Source organism: Canis lupus, chromosome 25, assembly GCF_003254725.2.
Source record: "Canis lupus dingo isolate Sandy chromosome 25, ASM325472v2, whole genome shotgun sequence".
In the NCBI taxonomy this organism is placed as follows: domain Eukaryota; kingdom Metazoa; phylum Chordata; class Mammalia; order Carnivora; family Canidae; genus Canis; species Canis lupus.
Genome location: NC_064267.1, coordinates 50,823,086 through 50,840,423, shown reverse-complemented (window position 1 = coordinate 50,840,423; position 17,338 = coordinate 50,823,086). Strand labels below are relative to the sequence as shown.

The 17,338-nt window shown below is 67.6% G+C and overlaps 1 protein-coding gene across 19 annotated transcripts in view; it reads left to right on the top strand.

Moving 5' to 3' along the window:
* KIF1A (kinesin family member 1A) overlaps positions 1-17,338 on the top strand; it is an 89,090-nt gene that overhangs the window by 57,120 nt on the left and 14,632 nt on the right. For 11 of the 19 annotated variants that reach the window (XM_049100876.1, XM_025463715.3, XM_025463718.3 and 8 more), the window contains 11 exons: positions 2,719-2,837; positions 4,860-4,945; positions 6,176-6,314; positions 6,445-6,616; positions 6,744-6,834; positions 7,879-7,997; positions 9,231-9,286; positions 9,441-9,549; positions 9,795-9,861; positions 9,954-10,038; positions 12,071-12,176. In XM_049100876.1, the coding sequence (XP_048956833.1) occupies positions 2,719-2,837; positions 4,860-4,945; positions 6,176-6,314; positions 6,445-6,616; positions 6,744-6,834; positions 7,879-7,997; positions 9,231-9,286; positions 9,441-9,549; positions 9,795-9,861; positions 9,954-10,038; positions 12,071-12,176 (1,149 nt within the window). Of the gene's footprint in view, positions 1-2,718; positions 2,838-4,859; positions 4,946-6,175; positions 6,315-6,444; positions 6,617-6,743; positions 6,835-7,878; positions 7,998-9,230; positions 9,287-9,440; positions 9,550-9,794; positions 9,862-9,953; positions 10,039-12,070; positions 12,177-14,460; positions 14,488-17,338 lie in introns of all 19 variants that reach the window. The other 8 variants (XM_049100875.1, XM_035716582.2, XM_035716579.2 and 5 more) reach the window with 1 other exon arrangement.

Below are 17,338 nucleotides of genomic sequence, written 5' to 3'. Positions count from 1 at the left end.
ATCCGAGGTGGCCTGACCCTGGCTCACCTCGCGGCTCGGTGGCTCTCCTCCCAGGGGTTCTACTGATTAAGGACCCTGGTGTGGGGTGTGGGGCCCAGGGCCTGGCCTACAGTGGCCCTGCTTCTGAGGTCGTCCTGTTGAGTATAGACGTTGCCCCTCCGTCTGTGCCCGGGGCCCCCGGGAGACCCCCCAGTGCCTCTCTGCCTCCCAACACGGGGCTTTCCGCAGTGGGCCCTGCCCCAGGAAAGACGCCTTTCCCTGGGAGGTGGGCTTGGGGCTGTCCCGCTCGGTCCCTTTAGCTCTCCGACGTGCTGGGATGGCCAGGTGGGGCCCAGCTAGGGGCCTGCAGCAGCCTGAGCCCTGGGCTCCCTCCACATCCCCTTCCGACCTCAAGGCCTTGCTCCTTTCGTGGCCGCCCTCCCCCCCCCATACACACACACACGCCCCCGATTTCAAGCAAAGGCCCTTCGCCAGGATTCCAGGGGCCCGGGGGGCGGGCAGGCCACCCCGACCCCTTCCCGGGTGGGTGCTGGGAGAGGCCCACCAACCAACCCTGGGCGGGACCTGTCCACGGGATGCCCTCTGCCGCTGCAGCAAGGGGGGTTCTGCTCTCTGAGCCCCGGTTCCTTTCGGCTTCTGCCAGCAGCCTCACCCCTGCCCCCGCCCCTGCCCGACTCCGGCAGAAATGCCCACACATCCATCCCCACGGCTGCCCTTCAGTGAGTTCCCCAAGAGGACAAGGAGTTCCCTCAGAACGGTCCTCCTCCGGGGTGTTGTCGGCACATTTGGCCAGGGTAGGGGGGCTTCCTCCGCCCCGGGGAGGGGGGCAGCCCAGGGTGACACTGAGCCCCCTGGGGCAGCACACCCTTCCCCTCTCGCTGGCACCTGTCTTGGTCTGGGAGGTGCCCAGGAAGCGAGAGACAGTTGGCAGAGACAGACCCACGGCCGAGTCAGATAACCAGGTGGCCGTGAGGAGTTCTGTGACGTGGGGGCTGGGAGCAGAGGTGGGAACGGGCCTCGCTGGGTGGCGGGAGGGGCAGAGCACCTGGGGTGTCCCGGGAGACGGGGTGGCTGGGTGGCGGGGCTCGGCCAGCACGCAGGGCGGGTGGGAGCCCGGTGGGAGCCTGGAGCCTCCTCTGGCTGCCGTGGGGGCCGCGGGGGAAGCAGAAAGGCGGCTGGTACTCCAGAGAGATGTTTGGGGAGAAGCAGTGCAGTTGAGAGAAGAGCCAGGAAGGTGCTCGGGTTTCTGACCCGTGGGCAGAGGGCCAGCGGGAGTGGGTGCACCTGAGGGGGGCGGGCACCAGGGCCTCGAATGGGGCCCTCGGGGAATGGCAGTTGTAGGGTGTCCTCTGGGAGCTCTGCTGGATGGTGTCTGACCTCTGAGCAAGCTGAGGGGGGCCGGGGCTGGGGTGACAGCTCTCCTCCTCCTCCCAGCTCCTCCCTGGGCCGTGCACCCCGGTGCCAGCCCCCACCTGGCCTGCAGAGTGTGCCCTCCCCTCCCCCACCTCCCCTTCGCCCCCACCCCCACCCCCACTGTTGCTCTTGCTTCCATAACCTCCTCTGTTCTCCCTGGCTGAGGCCCTGGGCCTCCCTCACCCCGCCTCTGCACCTGCTCCCCCACACGTCCGACCCTTCTGTGTCCAGACCCTGCCCACCTTTGCCCAAGCTGTACCCCTCCCCTGGAGCCCCCCAGCCGCCCCAGGACCCTCCTGGGAGCTCAGGGCTGCAGCAGGAGCTGCCCGTCCCCGGGGGCCTGCGGGGAGAGCAGGGTGGGGGCGGGTCCTGCGCTGAAGCTTGAAGAGCTGCAGGTTCTCACCGGGATTGGGCTCACGGGCCCGCCTGTCCGGGGCCAGGGGTCCCCTCGGGAAGGTGCCCTGAGCAGGGAGGAATTGTGCTCCCCATCCACCTGCACACCTGGCTGGATGGCCGGGCCTTCCAGGTCCCTTTAGTCCTCCCAGCTGCCCGTGTGACGTCTGCACCTTGGCTAGCTCAGGGAGTGTGGCAGACACCTGGGTGACGTGGCCACTGCCCAGCCTGTCCTGCCACTTGCTGGGGGCACAGCTTGGGATGGGAAGGGCTCTGGGCCCTCTGGGGGTGGCGGGCAGGCTCAGCAAGCACTGCCGTGCGGTCTGGGGGTGCCCGCAGGGCTCTGCTCAGCCAACTTCTCTGGCACGGAGCTGGGGGGGTGCCCGTCGGCGGGCACCGTGAGCTCCCACCCGCTGTGTTCCTGGAAGGGTCTGAGAAGGAACCAAGAGCCGTAATCCACCATAGGAGCCCTCCGTGGGGCCCTGAGGTCAGGGGTCACTGGGACGGGGCGGTGTGCCAGTGTGGGGGTCCGAGCTCGGCGTGGCCGGGTCCCCAGGTCCTCCTCCTCCTTGAAGCAGGCTGAAACCTCCCTCCTCAGCTCTCAGACAGCGGGTACGGCCCTGCGGGCTTTGCCCCGTGCCAGCCCCACTCCGCACTTGCTCTCTGCCCGCCCTGCGCACGCCCTCCTCCTCCTCTGTCCCTCTGCCGCCTCCTGTGTCCTCTGCAGCCCGCGGACCCCCCTCCCACCCCCACCCAGCACAGCCCCTGCCCATCCTGCCTGCTCGCCGCCCCGGCTGCTTTGCGCCTGGCTCTGCTTCGCAGTGTTGTGTCGTGAGCCCGGGCCCCGCTGCCGCCAGCGCCGCTCCCAGCGCGCGCCGGGAGGGCCCTGACCCTGGCCTCTGCTCCCCGCAGGGCCTTCGTCTACCTGAGCAACCTGCTGTACCCCGTCCCCCTGGTGCACCGCGTGGCCGTCGTCAGCGAGAAGGGAGAGGTGAAGGGCTTCCTCCGCGTGGCCGTGCAGGCCACCTCAGGTGCGTGTGGGCGGCCCGGTGGGAGGTCCCCGTGGGCACCCCGAGGTGGCCAGCATGCCACTGGCCTCCATTCAGCCCCCGCCCCTGTGGGCACACCGGCTGCCGGTGCATGGGAGGGCGCTCCAGGGGAAGCCCCCGCCACCCAGCTCTGGGCTCCTTCCTTCCAGACTCTCCTGGGTCGGGTCTTCGGGCCCCCCGACGCCCGACACTGTGTAGGCGGAGCCCATGGGAGCTGAGGGCCCCAGACCCCAGCCTGGTGCAGAGTGGTGCTCCCTCCCAGCTCCCCGCCGCCCCCAAGCCCCCCCCGCCCCCCGTGGGTGTGCAGACCCTGGGCCCCGGGAGAGCTCTCAGAGCCTCTCTCCAGCCTCCCCACTGGGCTCCCCTTCAGACCCCCGGCCTCTCTGGAGCTGGCCTCCCTCCCCAGGGCCCATGGGCCCTCCCTCCGCTGCGGGCCTGCAGGCCAAGCCCCCTGGCTGCAGAGGCAGACCCCCTCTGGCTGCCGAGCCCCCTGCCCCTGGCCGCGGCCCCAGGACAGGCAAGCCCCGGAAGGAATGCCTGAGGGCCTGGATTTGCCTCCTTATAAATGGCACCTGTTTGAAGTCTCCTACCCAGCGGAAGTGTCGAAAAATCAGTGCAGGACACAGATGCGAGCCTGCTTACCCGGGCAGGAGGCTGTCTTGTTTGCCCTTGGGCCCCCATCCCGTCCCCGGTGGCCTCGCTCTGTCCCCTCCCATGGCCTGGGTCCCCCAGGGGGTCATACTGCAGAGTGAGCCCCAGACAAGGTGGGGCTGGGCCGCTTCAGAGCATGAGCACCCCCACCGGGGAGGTCTCGGGTCATCGCACCCCACCCGGATGGCCCGGCCGCTTCAGGTGGCTCTGGCTGTACCTTTGGGGCCCTTTTGCCAGAGTCTCACTAGCCCATCATTTCCACGGGCTCTTTATAGCACCTCCCCGTCATGTCACGGTGGTGTCACGACCCCAGGACCCTGAACAGGGGTGTTAGGAACATCTGGTGCCACCCTCATTCCTCAGGGGGACCCCGTCCCTGTAGTCTTGGAGGGGCTCGGTCCCCCGGGGGTCTTGGCCCTTTGCAGCCAAGCTGAGCCCCGGGGGAGCCGGTCCCACTGAGTGGCCTGCCCTCTAGGCAGATGCTGTGGACACAGTTGACCCTCCCCGTCTAACCGCTGCGGTGGAGAAGCAGCAGCTTTAAAAAGCTCCAGTGGAAACAAACAAACAAAAAAAAAAAGCTCCAGTGGCCACAAAAGTCCCACCTGCCCTGCGAGTCCTGGGCCAGCCCCGGGCCCTCGGCAGCCGGGGTAGAGAGCACAGCAGGCTTTGTCCCCCTGGGGGCCCCAGAAGAGGAGCTTGGAGCCCTAGAGGGTGGTAGAGGCCCCCCAGGGTGCTGTCTAGGCTGCGTGGCTGGAGTCGGGGTTGGGGCGGTGACGGAAGCCGGGTCTGGGGGGACGGGACGGTGCCTCGGGCAGCAGGACAGGATGGGAAACCATGGGATACCCCAGGATGCTGTGAGGGGAGGGGAGTGCACGTGGGGCACGGAGTGAGGGGTGCTCGGGGGCCGTGGAGGGTCCAGGTGGATGATGGTGCGGGCCCGCGAGGGTGGCGGCAGGTGGGCAGTGTGATTCTGGGGGTGAAACCAGGAGGACCCTGTGCTGTGGCCTCTGCCCAGTGAGGCTCCGCGGGAGCGTCTGAGTGTGGGGTGGGTGGGGGTGGCCGGGACCCTGGGGCGGGGGTCGCAAGTGTGGGTTTGAAATGTGGGGTTTGTGGCCGTCAGAGCCAGCTGTCTCGGGGTGCGGCCCCTCCCGGGCCTGGAGCAGCACAGGCTGGGGCCGGTGCCTGGAGGGCAGCCAGTCGTTCTGGAGCTGCGGTTGGCGCCCCGTGGCCCCGTCTCGGGTCAGAGCCTGTTGGGCTGCTGTGCCTCGCCCTGCCTGGCGACTCAGCCAGGCTCTGCCAAAACCTCCTGTGGGACAGGCAGCGCCCTGACCCCCGGCTCCCTGCCTGTTTCAGCCGACGAAGAGGCCCCCGACTATGGCTCTGGCGTCCGACAGTCCGGCACAGCCAGAATCTCCTTTGACGACCAGCATTTTGAAAAGGTACCACGGCGGGGTTGGCCTGGCCATCCCACCCGGCCCGACGGCACGCGTCCAGCCCGGGCCCAGGCCAGCTGTGCAGGGGTCTCGGCATACGCGGAGCACTCAGCCCTCCCCGGGGCCCTGGGTCCCCCTGGGGTTCGCTCCCTGGGGCCCGTCCTGTCTCTCTCCGTCTGGTTGTCCTGACGCACTGGGTCTGCCCGTCCCCTCGCCCTGACCCCCCTGGGTCTGTACATGGTTCCTCACCTGGCCCTCGGCTGCAGGCTGGGCCACCGGATGCCAAGACACCTCAGGACCCCCCAAGTGCCCCTTCTCTTGGGCCCTGTGTTTCCACCAGCATCTTTGCCACCCCCGCTGCAACACGCCAGCCATTAGACGAGCCCTCACAATGTCAGCGTTAGGGCTGGGCTGGCCCTGCTCCGCTGCCAAGAAACAAGGAGCTGCCCCTGCCCACTCCTCACTCAGGGGAACCAGTGCTCTCCGCCTGCGCCCTCTGGCCAGGGTGGAGGTGGGGAGGGTCCTGCTCCGTGCCCCCAGGCTGGGCTGAGCTCACAGGAGGCCCTTCCCCTCACTTAAAGGCCCTTTCCTAACTGTCCCCACCTGGCCGCCATCCCCACCTGGCCACCATCCCCACCTGGCCGCTTGTTCCTACCTGACTGCCCATCCCCACCTGGCCACCCGTCCCCACCTGTCCCCACCTGGCCGCCTGTCCCCTCTCATCCACCCCCCGGCCACCCGTCCCCACCTGGCTGCCTGTCCCCACCCACCCCCATCTGTCCCCACCTGGCTACCCATCCCCATCTGTCCCCACCTGGCCACCCATCCCCACCTGGCTCCCGTCCCCACCTGGCTGCCCATCCCCACCTGTCCCCACCTGGCCGCCCATCCCCACTTGGCTGCCTATCCGCACCTGTCCCCACCTGACCACTCATCCCCACCCATCCCCACTTGGCCGCCTGTCCCCACCTGGCTGCCTACCCCCACCCGTCCCCACCTGGCTGCCCGTCCCCACCTGGCCACCATTCCCTGTCTGAACTGCTCCCCACCTTCCCCTCTGCAGCCAACACAGGCCACGGCAGCCTAGGAGGTTGAGGCGAGGGAGGTGGGTGCCCATCTAGGCGGGGGCGGGTCTAGAACGCACACAGAGGCCCTGGTGGGGCTCTGGGTCGTCCGTGGGTGGGAGCGGCCTCCCCACGAGCAGGCTCCCTCTGACCGGGGCCCCCACCCTCGCAGTTCCAGTCTGAGTCCTGCCCTGTGGTGGGGATGTCCCGCTCGGGGACCTCCCAGGAAGAGCTGCGCATCGTGGAGGGTCAGGGCCAGGGTGCAGACACCGGGCCCTCGGCCGACGAGGTCAACAACAACACCTGCTCAGGTAGGCTGCCCCGCCTGGCCCTGTGTCGCCTGGAGGTCCTGTCCCTCCTGGCCGGGCCCCGACGCCCGGGCTCCCCCAAGTGGGGCCCTCGGAGGTCCTGCCACGTTGCTCTGTCCTTGGCCCCTGGCAGCCGTGCCCCCGGAAGGCCTCCTCCTGGACAGCCCCGAGAAGGCCGCCACAGATGGGCCTCTGGACGCCGCCCTGGACCACCTGCGCCTGGGCAGCACCTTCACCTTCCGCGTGACTGTCCTGCAGGCGTCCAGCATCTCCGCCGAATACGCCGACATTTTCTGCCAGTTCAAGTGAGCCCCGGCGCCACGAGCTGGCTGAGGGACGCGGGCGGGTGGCTCTTGGCACCCCTGGGCGCCCCTGCCGGCCTGTGGTCCCCGCCCCGCGGCCCCGGCCCAGCCAACCTCTCCCCCCTTGCAGCTTCATCCACCGCCACGACGAGGCCTTCTCCACGGAGCCCCTCAAGAACACAGGGAGGGGCCCCCCGCTTGGCTTCTACCACGTCCAGAACGTACGTCCCAAGAGGCCCCTCCCCGCCCCCCGGGGCTTTGTGCGGCCGCCCTGAAGCTGAGCCAAGCTGTGGTCACCGGGCGTCCCAGCTCCTCCCTGCCCCAAGCCACGGCCGTGGGCTGGGCAGCGTCCGGGCATGCACGCGGACACGCAGATCCCCGGGTGTCAGGCGGGGGCTGGGCAGCAGGGGCCCCAGTGGGCTTCTGCCTGGGGCTGGGGGCACCACGGGCAGATGTGCACACGGGGGTCTGGGGTGCCCGGCGTGAAGCTCTCCAGGACGTGTGTCCAGCCAGGCCGTCAGAAGAGCAGGGCCTCGGGGGTGGAGTGGCTTCGAGAGGCGGGAGTGGGGCTGGCCGGCCAGCGGGGAAAGACGTGCCTCAGTGGCCGTGCTGAAAGGCACCAGGGGGGCAGGCCTGGAGTGCCTGCCGGGGCATGTGACACTGGCCCTGAGCACTGTGGCTGCTGGGTGTGGGGCCCGAGCAGGAGCGGCCGCGGAGCAGCCCATGTCGACCCCCCTCCTGCCACTTCTCAGCCGGGGCAGACGGCCAGGGAGGGAGACCCCGTGCCGGGCCTCTGCGTCCTGATTTGCCTTCTCCACGAGGACGCAGGCATACTGGACTAGGGCCACCCTGATGCCCTCGTTCTGACTCGGGGTTACCGCTACGAAGACCCAATCTACACATACGGGTCCCGGGCATTAGAAGTCTGACCTAGGAACCGGGGGCGGGGGACACAGCACAGCCCCTAGCTCTCGGGGTGTGGGCAACGGCCCAGCAAGGGTCACGCCCGGCGCTTTGTGCCGCCTGCAGCCCTGTGTCCTGAAAGGGCACTCTCGGGGTGGGGGGTAGTGGCCCCCGGCGCATATTGGGAGGGGAGGCTGGAAGGACCAGGCGAGGAGCATCCCCCCTTCATGGGCAGAGGTCGGGCCGGGCCGGGGCCTCCAATCCGGTTGTCTGTGGAGGCTGAGCACTGACCTCTGTGACCCTCCTTCCCCTTCCTGACTGTGGCGTGGCCTCGCCCTCCTCCGGCACCGCTCACCCACCAGATCGCAGTGGAGGTGACCAAGTCCTTCATCGAGTACATCAAGAGCCAGCCCATCGTGTTCGAGGTCTTCGGCCACTACCAGCAGCACCCGTTCCCGCCCCTCTGCAAGGATGTGCTCAGGTCAGCAGCCCTGGGGTGGGGTGCGGGGGCGGAGGGTCCTTCCATCTCTCACCCAGCCCCCTGCTGCCCTCCAGGGTGTGGGTCTCTCCACCTCCCACCCTGCCCCAGACAGGCCTGGTGTGGTGGCCGCGCAGCACATGCCTCCCACCTTCCCCACGACGGGGCGGCCGGTTACCCGAGGTCAGCCCAGCAGGACCCAGAGCAAGTCAGAGGCATCCCTTTAGGACCGAGCAGTGAATTTTTCGCTTTTGTTATTAAGATCTTATTTATTTATTTGAGACGGAGAAAGATTGAGATGGGGGGGGGTTGGACACAGCAAGGGCAGAGGGAGAGGGAGAAGCAGACTCCTCGCAGAGCTGGGCACCGGACGTGGGGCTGGACCCAGGACCCCGGGGTCACGACCTGAGCCAAAGGCAGACGCTCAACCACTGAGCCACCAGGGGCCCCTGAGCAGCGAGTCTCTTAAAGAGGATTGCCGTCTGGATCTCGACCTCGGTGGCCGTGGGCCGTGTCTTAGGGCCAGGGAAGCAGGCACTGGGTCGGAGACGGGGCAGACGACTCCTGCTGCCCCTGAGAACTCCTCTGTAGGGCCCAGCCATTCCGGTCTCCCCGAGGTCTCAGCCCCCAGACAGAGAGACGGCACATCCTTCCGTCTCCCTTGTTCCGTGGGTCCTCCCGGGGGCTCTGAGGGTGGGCTGGGGCATCCCTTGTGCACCCAGGTCGCGGGTAGAAACCACATGGGAGATGCGGGGAGACCTGCAGGTAGGCTTCTGGGGCAGTGGGAGCCTCTTGCTCCATCCGCCCACTCTCAGATGTCCTGTGGGACCCAGGGCTAAGCGGGGCATCCAGGGTGTTGGAGAAGGAAAAGGCCTCGAGGGGTGCTGGTTCCAGGGCGTTTGGGCCCACGAGCCTCGTCTGGCTTCGGGAGCACCAAGGGAGGCTCCATCCTGGAAGTCCCCGGACGGAGACCCGGAGCCAGACCCTGCCCAGTTCTCGTGGCTCGTGGGGTCGCCCTAGGTGGGTCTGGGGTCCGCAGGGGCCCTCCTCCCTGTCCAGGCCGGTGAGGGCCTGAGCCTGGGGCCTTTCCTGGGCCCTGGGAGGCAGGGAGGCCGGCAGGGGTGAGAGCAGGTCGCGCCTTGAGCTCCCCCTGCCAGCCCCTCCCCAGGCTCCAGCTTGGGGTCCCAGAGACAGACCCCCTGCAGCCCCCTCACCCCGGCGCCTGTCTCCCCACAGCCCCCTGAGGCCCTCGCGCCGCCACTTCCCGAGGGTCATGCCGCTGTCCAAGCCAGGTAAGCGGGGCTGTGCCGAGTCCACCCCCGGGGGAGCGAGGAGCCTGTGCTGTCCTGGACGTGTCCCCACCCCGGGCCTCGTCCCTGAGGGGCCCCCAGGACAGCGCGGGCCAGGTTTCCCACCAGCGGGTGCCTCTCCCCTGCCATCCCACAGTGCCTGCCACCAAGCTCAGCACGCTAGCGCGACCCTGCCCTGGGCCCTGCCACTGCAAGTACGACCTGCTGGTCTACTTTGAGATCTGTGAGCTGGAGGCCAACGGCGAGTGAGTCCCCGTGCTGCTGGGGTCAGGGGTCAGGGGACCCCGAGGGGGAGTGGGGGGTGGGGGTGGGGGCCCGGGGTGGCCCATGCATGTGCGTCTGCTGAGCTCCAGGGACTGGATGGCCTCCTCCCCGCCAGAGGGAGGGGCTGCTTTTCCTGCTGGGGTCCGAGGGTTCATCAGGGTGTGGGGGTGTGAGGGGCCCGGGTGGGCGGCCGCGGGGCCTTGCCTCACGCGTCCCTCTGTTCCAGTTACATTCCCGCAGTGGTGGACCACCGTGGCGGGATGCCGTGCATGGGGACCTTCCTGCTGCACCAGGTGCGAAGCCCCCCTGCCCCGCCCACCTCTGCCCCCCACTCTGTGGCCCCGAGGCCATCTGACCATGTCCCCTTCCTCCCGGTGCCCTGCAGGGCATCCAGAGACGGATCACCGTGACGCTGCTGCACGAGACGGGCAGCCACATCCGCTGGAAGGAAGTTCGAGAGCTGGTCGTGGGTGAGTGGGCTGGGCTGGGTGGGCGGGAAGCCCCGGCCCCCCAACTGCACCAACCCCCTGTGCAGGCCGATGCCTGAGTTCTAGCGGCAGCTCTGTCCCTGCTGCTGGGTGACTTTGGCTGAGTCGCTGAGCCGCTCTGTGCCGCAGCCCTGGGAGGGAAAGCTTGCGCCAGGGTGGCGATGCCCAGTTTCCAGTTGACGGCCGTGTTAGCTCGCTGCGAGAAAGCGGCCACGCTGGTGCACACAGCCCAGGTGGGCCCTGCCACAGACCTGCAGGCAGGAAGCTGAGGGCGCGCCCCTCCGCGGCCTGTAGGGGACTCCCCGGCGCTCTCCAGCTTGCAGACCCCTCACGCGGCCTCTTCTTGTGAGGACCTAGATCGGGGCCCCTACTCCAGCGTGGCCTCATCTCAGCCAGTTACACCCTGTGTCACCTTCTGAGGCGCTGGGAGTTAGGAACTCAGCACATCCTTTCTTGGCGGGGGAGGTGGCGGGGGCCAGAGTCCGGTCACCACGGATCTGACGTCTCTCCTCCCCAACGTCACGCTCTGAACCCTCTGGTCCACCAGAAACGCTCCTTTGGCTAAGCTGCAAAGAGCCGTCTCCCCAGGTTACAGGCAGGGGCGTGGACAACTGTCCGTCCCTCCCCTGCCCTGGAGCGGATGGATCCCTCCAGAAGCCCCCCCCCCCGGGCATTTCTGTGGCCAGGAGGGCAGCAGCTTGACGGTGCTGTCCCCGGGGCTCGGAGGAGGGGCCCTGGGGGTGCAGGGGCAGGGACGCGACCAGGAGACCCATCATGCTGCGCCCCGAAGTGCGGGGCTGTAGGCAGTGAGCCCCTGGGGGATCTCGGACACACGCTTCTATCTTACACGCCTTGCATCTATCTCCACAAAAATCCTAAAAGGCTGGAGCGAGCGAGCAAATCCTTATCCTACATGTCGTGTAGGGCAAGTGTGAACCGGACTTAGGAAAAGATTAAAGCACATCCCCAGCCAGCGCACGGGCCAAATGCGAACAGGAGTGCTTGTCCCGTGTTGGGCAGAGGAGGGGTGTTCCTGAAAGGACTCCAGGAGATGCCGGTGCGACCCCCAGGGCCCCGCTCTGGGCTTCCCAAACCAGACCTCCCAGGGGACGGTCTCTGCCTGACGGGGGCCTCCTGGGCGTCACGTTTGGAGCGGGTGGCGCGCCTGGCCGCATCCAACGGGCAGAGAGCCGCTGCTGACACACACGCCCCAGGGGCCGAGGAGGGGTGAGGCTGGCACCTAGGGAGCTCCCTTGCTACAGCTGAGCCCACGGGGCGCCCTACCTCCAGCCATGGGGACATACCCTGGGAGCACTCCCTGGGGAGCCCGCACTTGCCTTCTCCCAGAACCGAGGCGTGGGAAGAAGATTCCAGGAAGTGGGGGCAGGCAGCTCCAGTGAACGTGGACACGGAATCCTGCGGGCCCTGGGCTGTGCCTCACCTCTGTGCCTGGGGGACAGAAGGCCGGGGCTTCCTTATGGCTTCGTGGAGAAGCTTCCTTGGGGACACAGTTAACACTTCCCGGGAAAAAAAAAAAAAAACTTCTCGGGCAGGAGACGAGCAAATCCGCCAGCGGGAGCCAGCACCCGGGGTGGGCGTCACAGGGCTCTGCTGGGGTGTACCCCGCAGAGGCGCTTAGGGCACAGATGGTCCCTCCCTCCCTTACAGTATAAAGACGGAACATTTCTCCCGGGATTTCCTTTCCCAACAAGGGCCTTGTGCGTTCTGGGCTGAGCGGTTGGCGCCTCTTGGTGCAAGAGAGAGAGAGAGAGAGATTTGTGGCTGAGGCACTAAGGAGCTCAGGTTGCAGGAGGAGCGATGGCACAGTGGTCCTCTGAGTGCCGGGGCCCAGGTGGGCAGTGCCCCGCCACGGCCTCCCCGTCTGGTGCTCGCGTGGGCGCGTGCGGAGCCGCTTGCCTGACGTGGCCCCACGGTTCCGGAGCCCCGGCTCGGGCAGGGACTGGTGTCCCCATCCGTGCTCCTGGAGGTGACCGCACTGTGGCCTTTCCCGTAGGTCGGATCCGAAACACTCCCGAAACCGATGAGTCCCTGATCGACCCCAACATCTTGTCGCTCAACATCCTCTCCTCCGATTATATCCACCCGGCCCAGGACGACCGGTGAGTCCCCTGGGGCGGCGGTGGGTTCCGTGCCCAGCTCCCCGGAGGCAGGGTCGGGGTCGGGACCCGGGGTGTGTCCTCAGCCCGCCATGCCCACGGCTGACCTGGCTTTGTAAGGTCCAGGATGTGTCCAGCCCCCAGACCCGCGGGCCTTCCTATCTGACGCCTCGGGACCCGGTGCAGGTTGGGGAGGCTCGTGGCCCTGAATTCAGCCCCTTGGTGTGTTTGTCTGCACGTTGTCCCATCACCGGCTCACGCATTTGTCCAGCCTGTTCATCTGGTCACCTGGTGGAGGGGCCGTGGGAGTTGAGGATGGATGAGCTGGCTTCTGTCCTCAGGGGGTTCTGGGGGGCGGGCAGGGGCGTGGGGGCACCATGGGGTGGTGGGCGGACAAGCAGGCCTGGATTTCCCCGGCCACACTGCTGTGGGTGGTCTGGGCCCCTGGCAGGGGTCCTCGGGCTGGGAGTCCCAGGGGCGGCTCGGGGGTGCACGGGTCAGTGGTTCAGCTCTGGGTGGAGTGTGCCCTCCGGGCGCTGCTTGGCACACGTTCCTTGTCACTGGGCTGTTCCTTTCCAAGCTTGCGGTTAATGGCCGAGACCTGGCAGCCTGGGCGTCCCAGCTCCACCGCACCCGGGGCCGTGGACGGGGTGTGCAGGCCCCGACACACCGGCCTTGCTGGGGTTTGCCGGGGGTGGGGACGGGATGTGAGGGGTAGCATCTAGGGCCTGACGGGGGCTGGGGGCAGCTCGGAACTGCTGAGCACTGCCCCCTTGGTGGGGACACGGGCTTGGCTGTGTCTGAGATGCTGCTCTCTCGGGGCTTGGGGAAGCGATGAGGGTGTTCCAGGGTCCCGGACGGCTCTCCCAAGGCAGACCTGGCCTGGAGGGAGGAGCCGAGAGCCGGCCCTTGGAGTCTTCATGGATTCCTGTGGCCGCGTGCACAGGAAAAAAACATCTTTGAGGGCTGGGTGTGCTCGGAGGGGGCCGGGGGGCCCCACACTTGCAGGGAGAGCCGGCACCCATAAGGATAAAGGGTCCTGGGGCGTCCCGTCCCGTCCCGTCCTCCTGACCCCGGGGCCCAGATGGAGCCTGGGATGGTCGTGGACGCCCTGGGGAATGGGCTGTAGGGGAAGCATCCCCGGTGTGGGCGGCTGGGGGGCCAGCAGTCAGAGACCGGGGAAGGGGGGCAGCTGTGACTGGTTCCAGCCCTGCCCAGGAACCTTCCAGAAGAAAGTCCCCTGCACTTGAGTCCGGGGGGGGGGGGGGTGGCCGCAGGAGGGCCTGTGCCACTGAGGAGGGGTCTGCTGTTGAGTGACCTCAGCATCCCCCTGCCTCTGACCCTTCCTTTGCCCCAGGCATGATTCTTGGGGCCAAAAGGGAGTGGGCGGCAAAAACCCAGGGGGTGGGGGTGAGTGGTTTCCTTCGGGGTCCCCTGCCCTGCGTGCTCTCCCTACGCTGAAGACCATCTCCGAGGCGTCCCTTTGTCCCACCAGCCCTGCTGCTGGGGGAGCCCCCGGGGGCCTCGGCTCGGGGCTAAGTCCTGGGCAGCTTAGGAGGCTCCGGCTGGACCTGGGGTCAGCGGGGCTTCGGCTACACGGGCCTCCCCGCCTGGGGCCCCATGGCTGACGGACCTGTGGGATGTCAGGCTGGCCTCGGGCGGCTCCGGGTCGGCCTGTGTCTGAGGCCAGGACTGCCTCGTTCCTCCAGGGGTGGAGGAAGGCCCGTCCGTGGGGTGGGACCACAGAGCTTGCCCACAGCTGCTCTGGCCTCAAGCGTGGCTCCTGCCCATGCTGGGACAGCCCCAGGACAGCGCCGAGCCCCCAGCTTTGCCCCAGAAAAATCTGGGGGACCCTCCCCACCTGGTGACCCAGGCAGGTGCTGCTCTGAGGCTTGACTGGCCAAGCCAGCGGCCCCCCCGCCCCCCGAGGACCTGCCTCCCCCACCCGACCCCGGCTGATGTCCTCGGAGCCCGCCCCGCAACGGGCCGCTTGGGTGGGCCCCTCTCCCCCAGAGACGCTGAGGCTCAGAGCCCCCGGGCTTGGCTTGGGCCGAGGGGCGCGGGCTGTCCACGCGCTTCGCCACGGCCTCAGCTCCTCCTGCTCCGAGGCCCCGCGCTTCGCGGCCTCCCCAGCTCACAGTGGGCCTGCCGCCGCCGAGGACCGCTTCTCCTCGCGCTGCCCCTCCCCGCGCTGCCGCTGCCCCGCTGCCCCGCTGCCCCGCTGCCCTGCCCCGCTGCCCCGCCGCCCCGCCGCCCTCACTAACCTGTAATTGTTTGTGTTTTGCAGGCAGTTTCTTGATTCGGACATGCCTAGGTATCATTTGTGCCCTTGGTTTTATTTTGGCCTTTCTCCCCCAGCCCCACGGCCCTGACATTTAATTTCAGCTTTTTGGATTTCTTCTACTCTCGCTCCCCTTTCCCTCCTGTCTCTCCATCTCCTTTAGTTTTATTTCCTTGGAATACTTTTTTGATTTTCTTTGTTGCTTCCTCTGCCCACCCCGCCTTCCCTCCTGGCTGAGTCCCCTCTGCCCATACTCTTGATTTTGGCTGCTTTGGTAGTTTCCCGCCCCTCCTAGACGCTGGCTGGCCTCCCGCTCCTCCTGCCCCCGAGCCTGGCCGCGCCCCGCGCTGACCCCACCCCCGCCGGAGCGGGAGCAGGTGCCCACTGCATGCAGGCCGGCGGCCAGGCCCCGCTCCCTGCCAGGTGAAAGAGGAAAGAGGGGGCGGGGGGCCGTGGGGGGCCCAGGACGGGAAGGCAGACGGGAACCAGCCCAGCCAGGGACCTCCACGCTCTGCACCTTCCAACCCTGGGCTGGCGGTTCTGGCTGCGCTCCTGGCCTCGGCCGCCACACACCCTTTAGGGAAGTAGGGGGGCCGTTACGCTGTGAAGGGCCCGGTCGGTCTCTGGGCTCAGTCCGGTGGTCCCAGGCCCAGCGCCCCCCGGAGGCATGGCTTCCTGGGCAGGGGACCGCCTCCCCGCCTCAAGTGGGGCCCCTGCCCATGCCTGTGGGGTGTGGGGTGCAGGGGGCAGTGAGGCCCTGGGTGCGGACGGCCTCAGCGTCCCTAATGGAGACCGTCGTGAGACTCCAGTCTCTTCTGAGCAGAGGGTCGAGGTCATCTCCTTCGGGGTCGTGTGGATTGTGGTCAGAGCTCCGTGCCGGTGGTCCTGCAGGTCAGCCTTCAGTTTGGAAGGATGGAGTGAGCATTTGGAAGGTCCAGCAAGTGTCTGAGTCTTTAGGCTGCGTGGACAGGGACGAGGGTGGGGCTTGCTCCTGTGGAAGGAGCCCCAGCATGGGTGGGGGCACGACACGACCTCGGGGTCATGGCTGTGATGTCACCGTCACTGGGAGCGCACCGAGGTTCCTGCTGCTGTGACCCCAAGGGCATGCACGTACGTGCGCCTGTGTGTTGGATGCGGGTTTTCCCGAGGCTGCTGCCCACCCTCCCCGGGGGCCCTGCCCGGGGTAACGGGTGGACGGGGCAGCTCCCGCGCGGGGCACAGCCACGTGGGCACAGAGCAGGGAGCTGCCTCCAGGCAGTGGAGCGGGCTCACGGGGGAGGCCCGGTGGGGAGCTGGGCTGCCCGAGGCCGTCGTCCCCTTGCTCGGGTGCATCCGCCGGACGGGGCCCACGTCAAGGGCTGTTTCCTGGGCAGTGGACGCCTCCAGGTCCCTCCGTGTGATTGCTTGGGGTGTGGGCGTTCAGGTCTGCGTCTCCACAGCCAGCGCGGTAGCCTCGAGGGTGGCTCGCGGGTCCCTGCACCCCACCCCCGCACATGCCTCCAGGAGGCTTTGGGGCAAAGCGGGACGAGACCCCGTGGCCAGGAGGTGGCGCCAGGGAAGGAACGGGAACCGATTTTCCTCTTCAGCCCCCAACACCATGAGGCCCTCACCCCTGCACCCGGGCAGGGGCTTCCCCACGAGGGCTCGCTGGCCCCAGGGGGCTTGGCCTGTACGAGGAGGCCCAGGGCACTGAGGGGAAGGGGGCGGCGGCAGGGAGCCCCCATGGGGGCCAGCCTGGGCCCCAGAAGACGGTGGGCTGTGGCGCAGGGCGGGTCTGGTCCCAGGTGGGCGGAGTGGGGCGGGGACCCGGGTGGGCGGGACCGGGCGGCCCAGCTGTGCCCCGGGGTCAGTGCCCCAGGCTGGCCATGTGCGTGTGGACAGGTGGCAGGGGCTTCTGGAACCTCATTTTCCTTCCCCCTCGGAAAGGGGATAACCCAGCCCCTGCCCGAAGTTGCTGGGACACAAATGGGATGATTCGTGAAAAACGCTTGGCAGACCTGCTTGCACACAGTTGTATAAACGCGCTCATGTGGTCACTGACCCCTTATCCCTCACCCCTGCCACTTACCCTCACCTCCTCATCCCCTCACCCCCACTCCCTTACCCCCTTACCCCCTCGTCCCCTCACCCCTTCATCCCCAAATCTATCTCACCCCACATCCCTCCTCCCTTCGCTGCATCTCCTTTCCCCTTCACCCCTTCACCCCTCACCCCTCACTACTCTCCCTTCACTCCTGTATCCCCTCATCCCCTAACCCGCATCCCCACCCCTTTATCCTTTTACCCCCTCACCCCTTTACCCCTTATCCCCTCACCCCCTCACCCCCTCACACCTCACCCCTTCACCCTCCTCACCCCCTCGTCCCCTCACCCCTTCATCCCCAAATCTATCTCCTCACCCTACATCCCTCCTCCCTTCACTGCATCCCCTTACCCCTTCACCCCTCACCCCCTCACTACTCACCCTTCCTCCCGTATCCCCTCATCCCCTAACCCGCATCCCCACCCCTTCATCCCTTCATTCCCTCACCCCTTTACCCCTTGTCCCCTCACCCCTCACCCCCTCACCCCCTCATCCCCTCACTACTTACCCTTCACTCCCATATCCCCTCATCCCTTAACCCACATCCCCACCCCTTCATCCCTTCACCCCTTTACCCCTCCCCCCTTACCCCTCACCCCTTTACCTCACCCCTTATTCCCTCACCCCCTCACCCCTCACCCCCTCATCCCCTCACTACTCTCCCTTCACTCCCGTATCCCCTCATCCCCTAACCCGCATCCCCACCCCTTCATCCCTTCACCTCTTGTCCCCTCACCCCTCACCCCCTCACCCTTTCACCCCCTCACCCCCTCATCCCCTCACTACTTACCCTTCACTCCC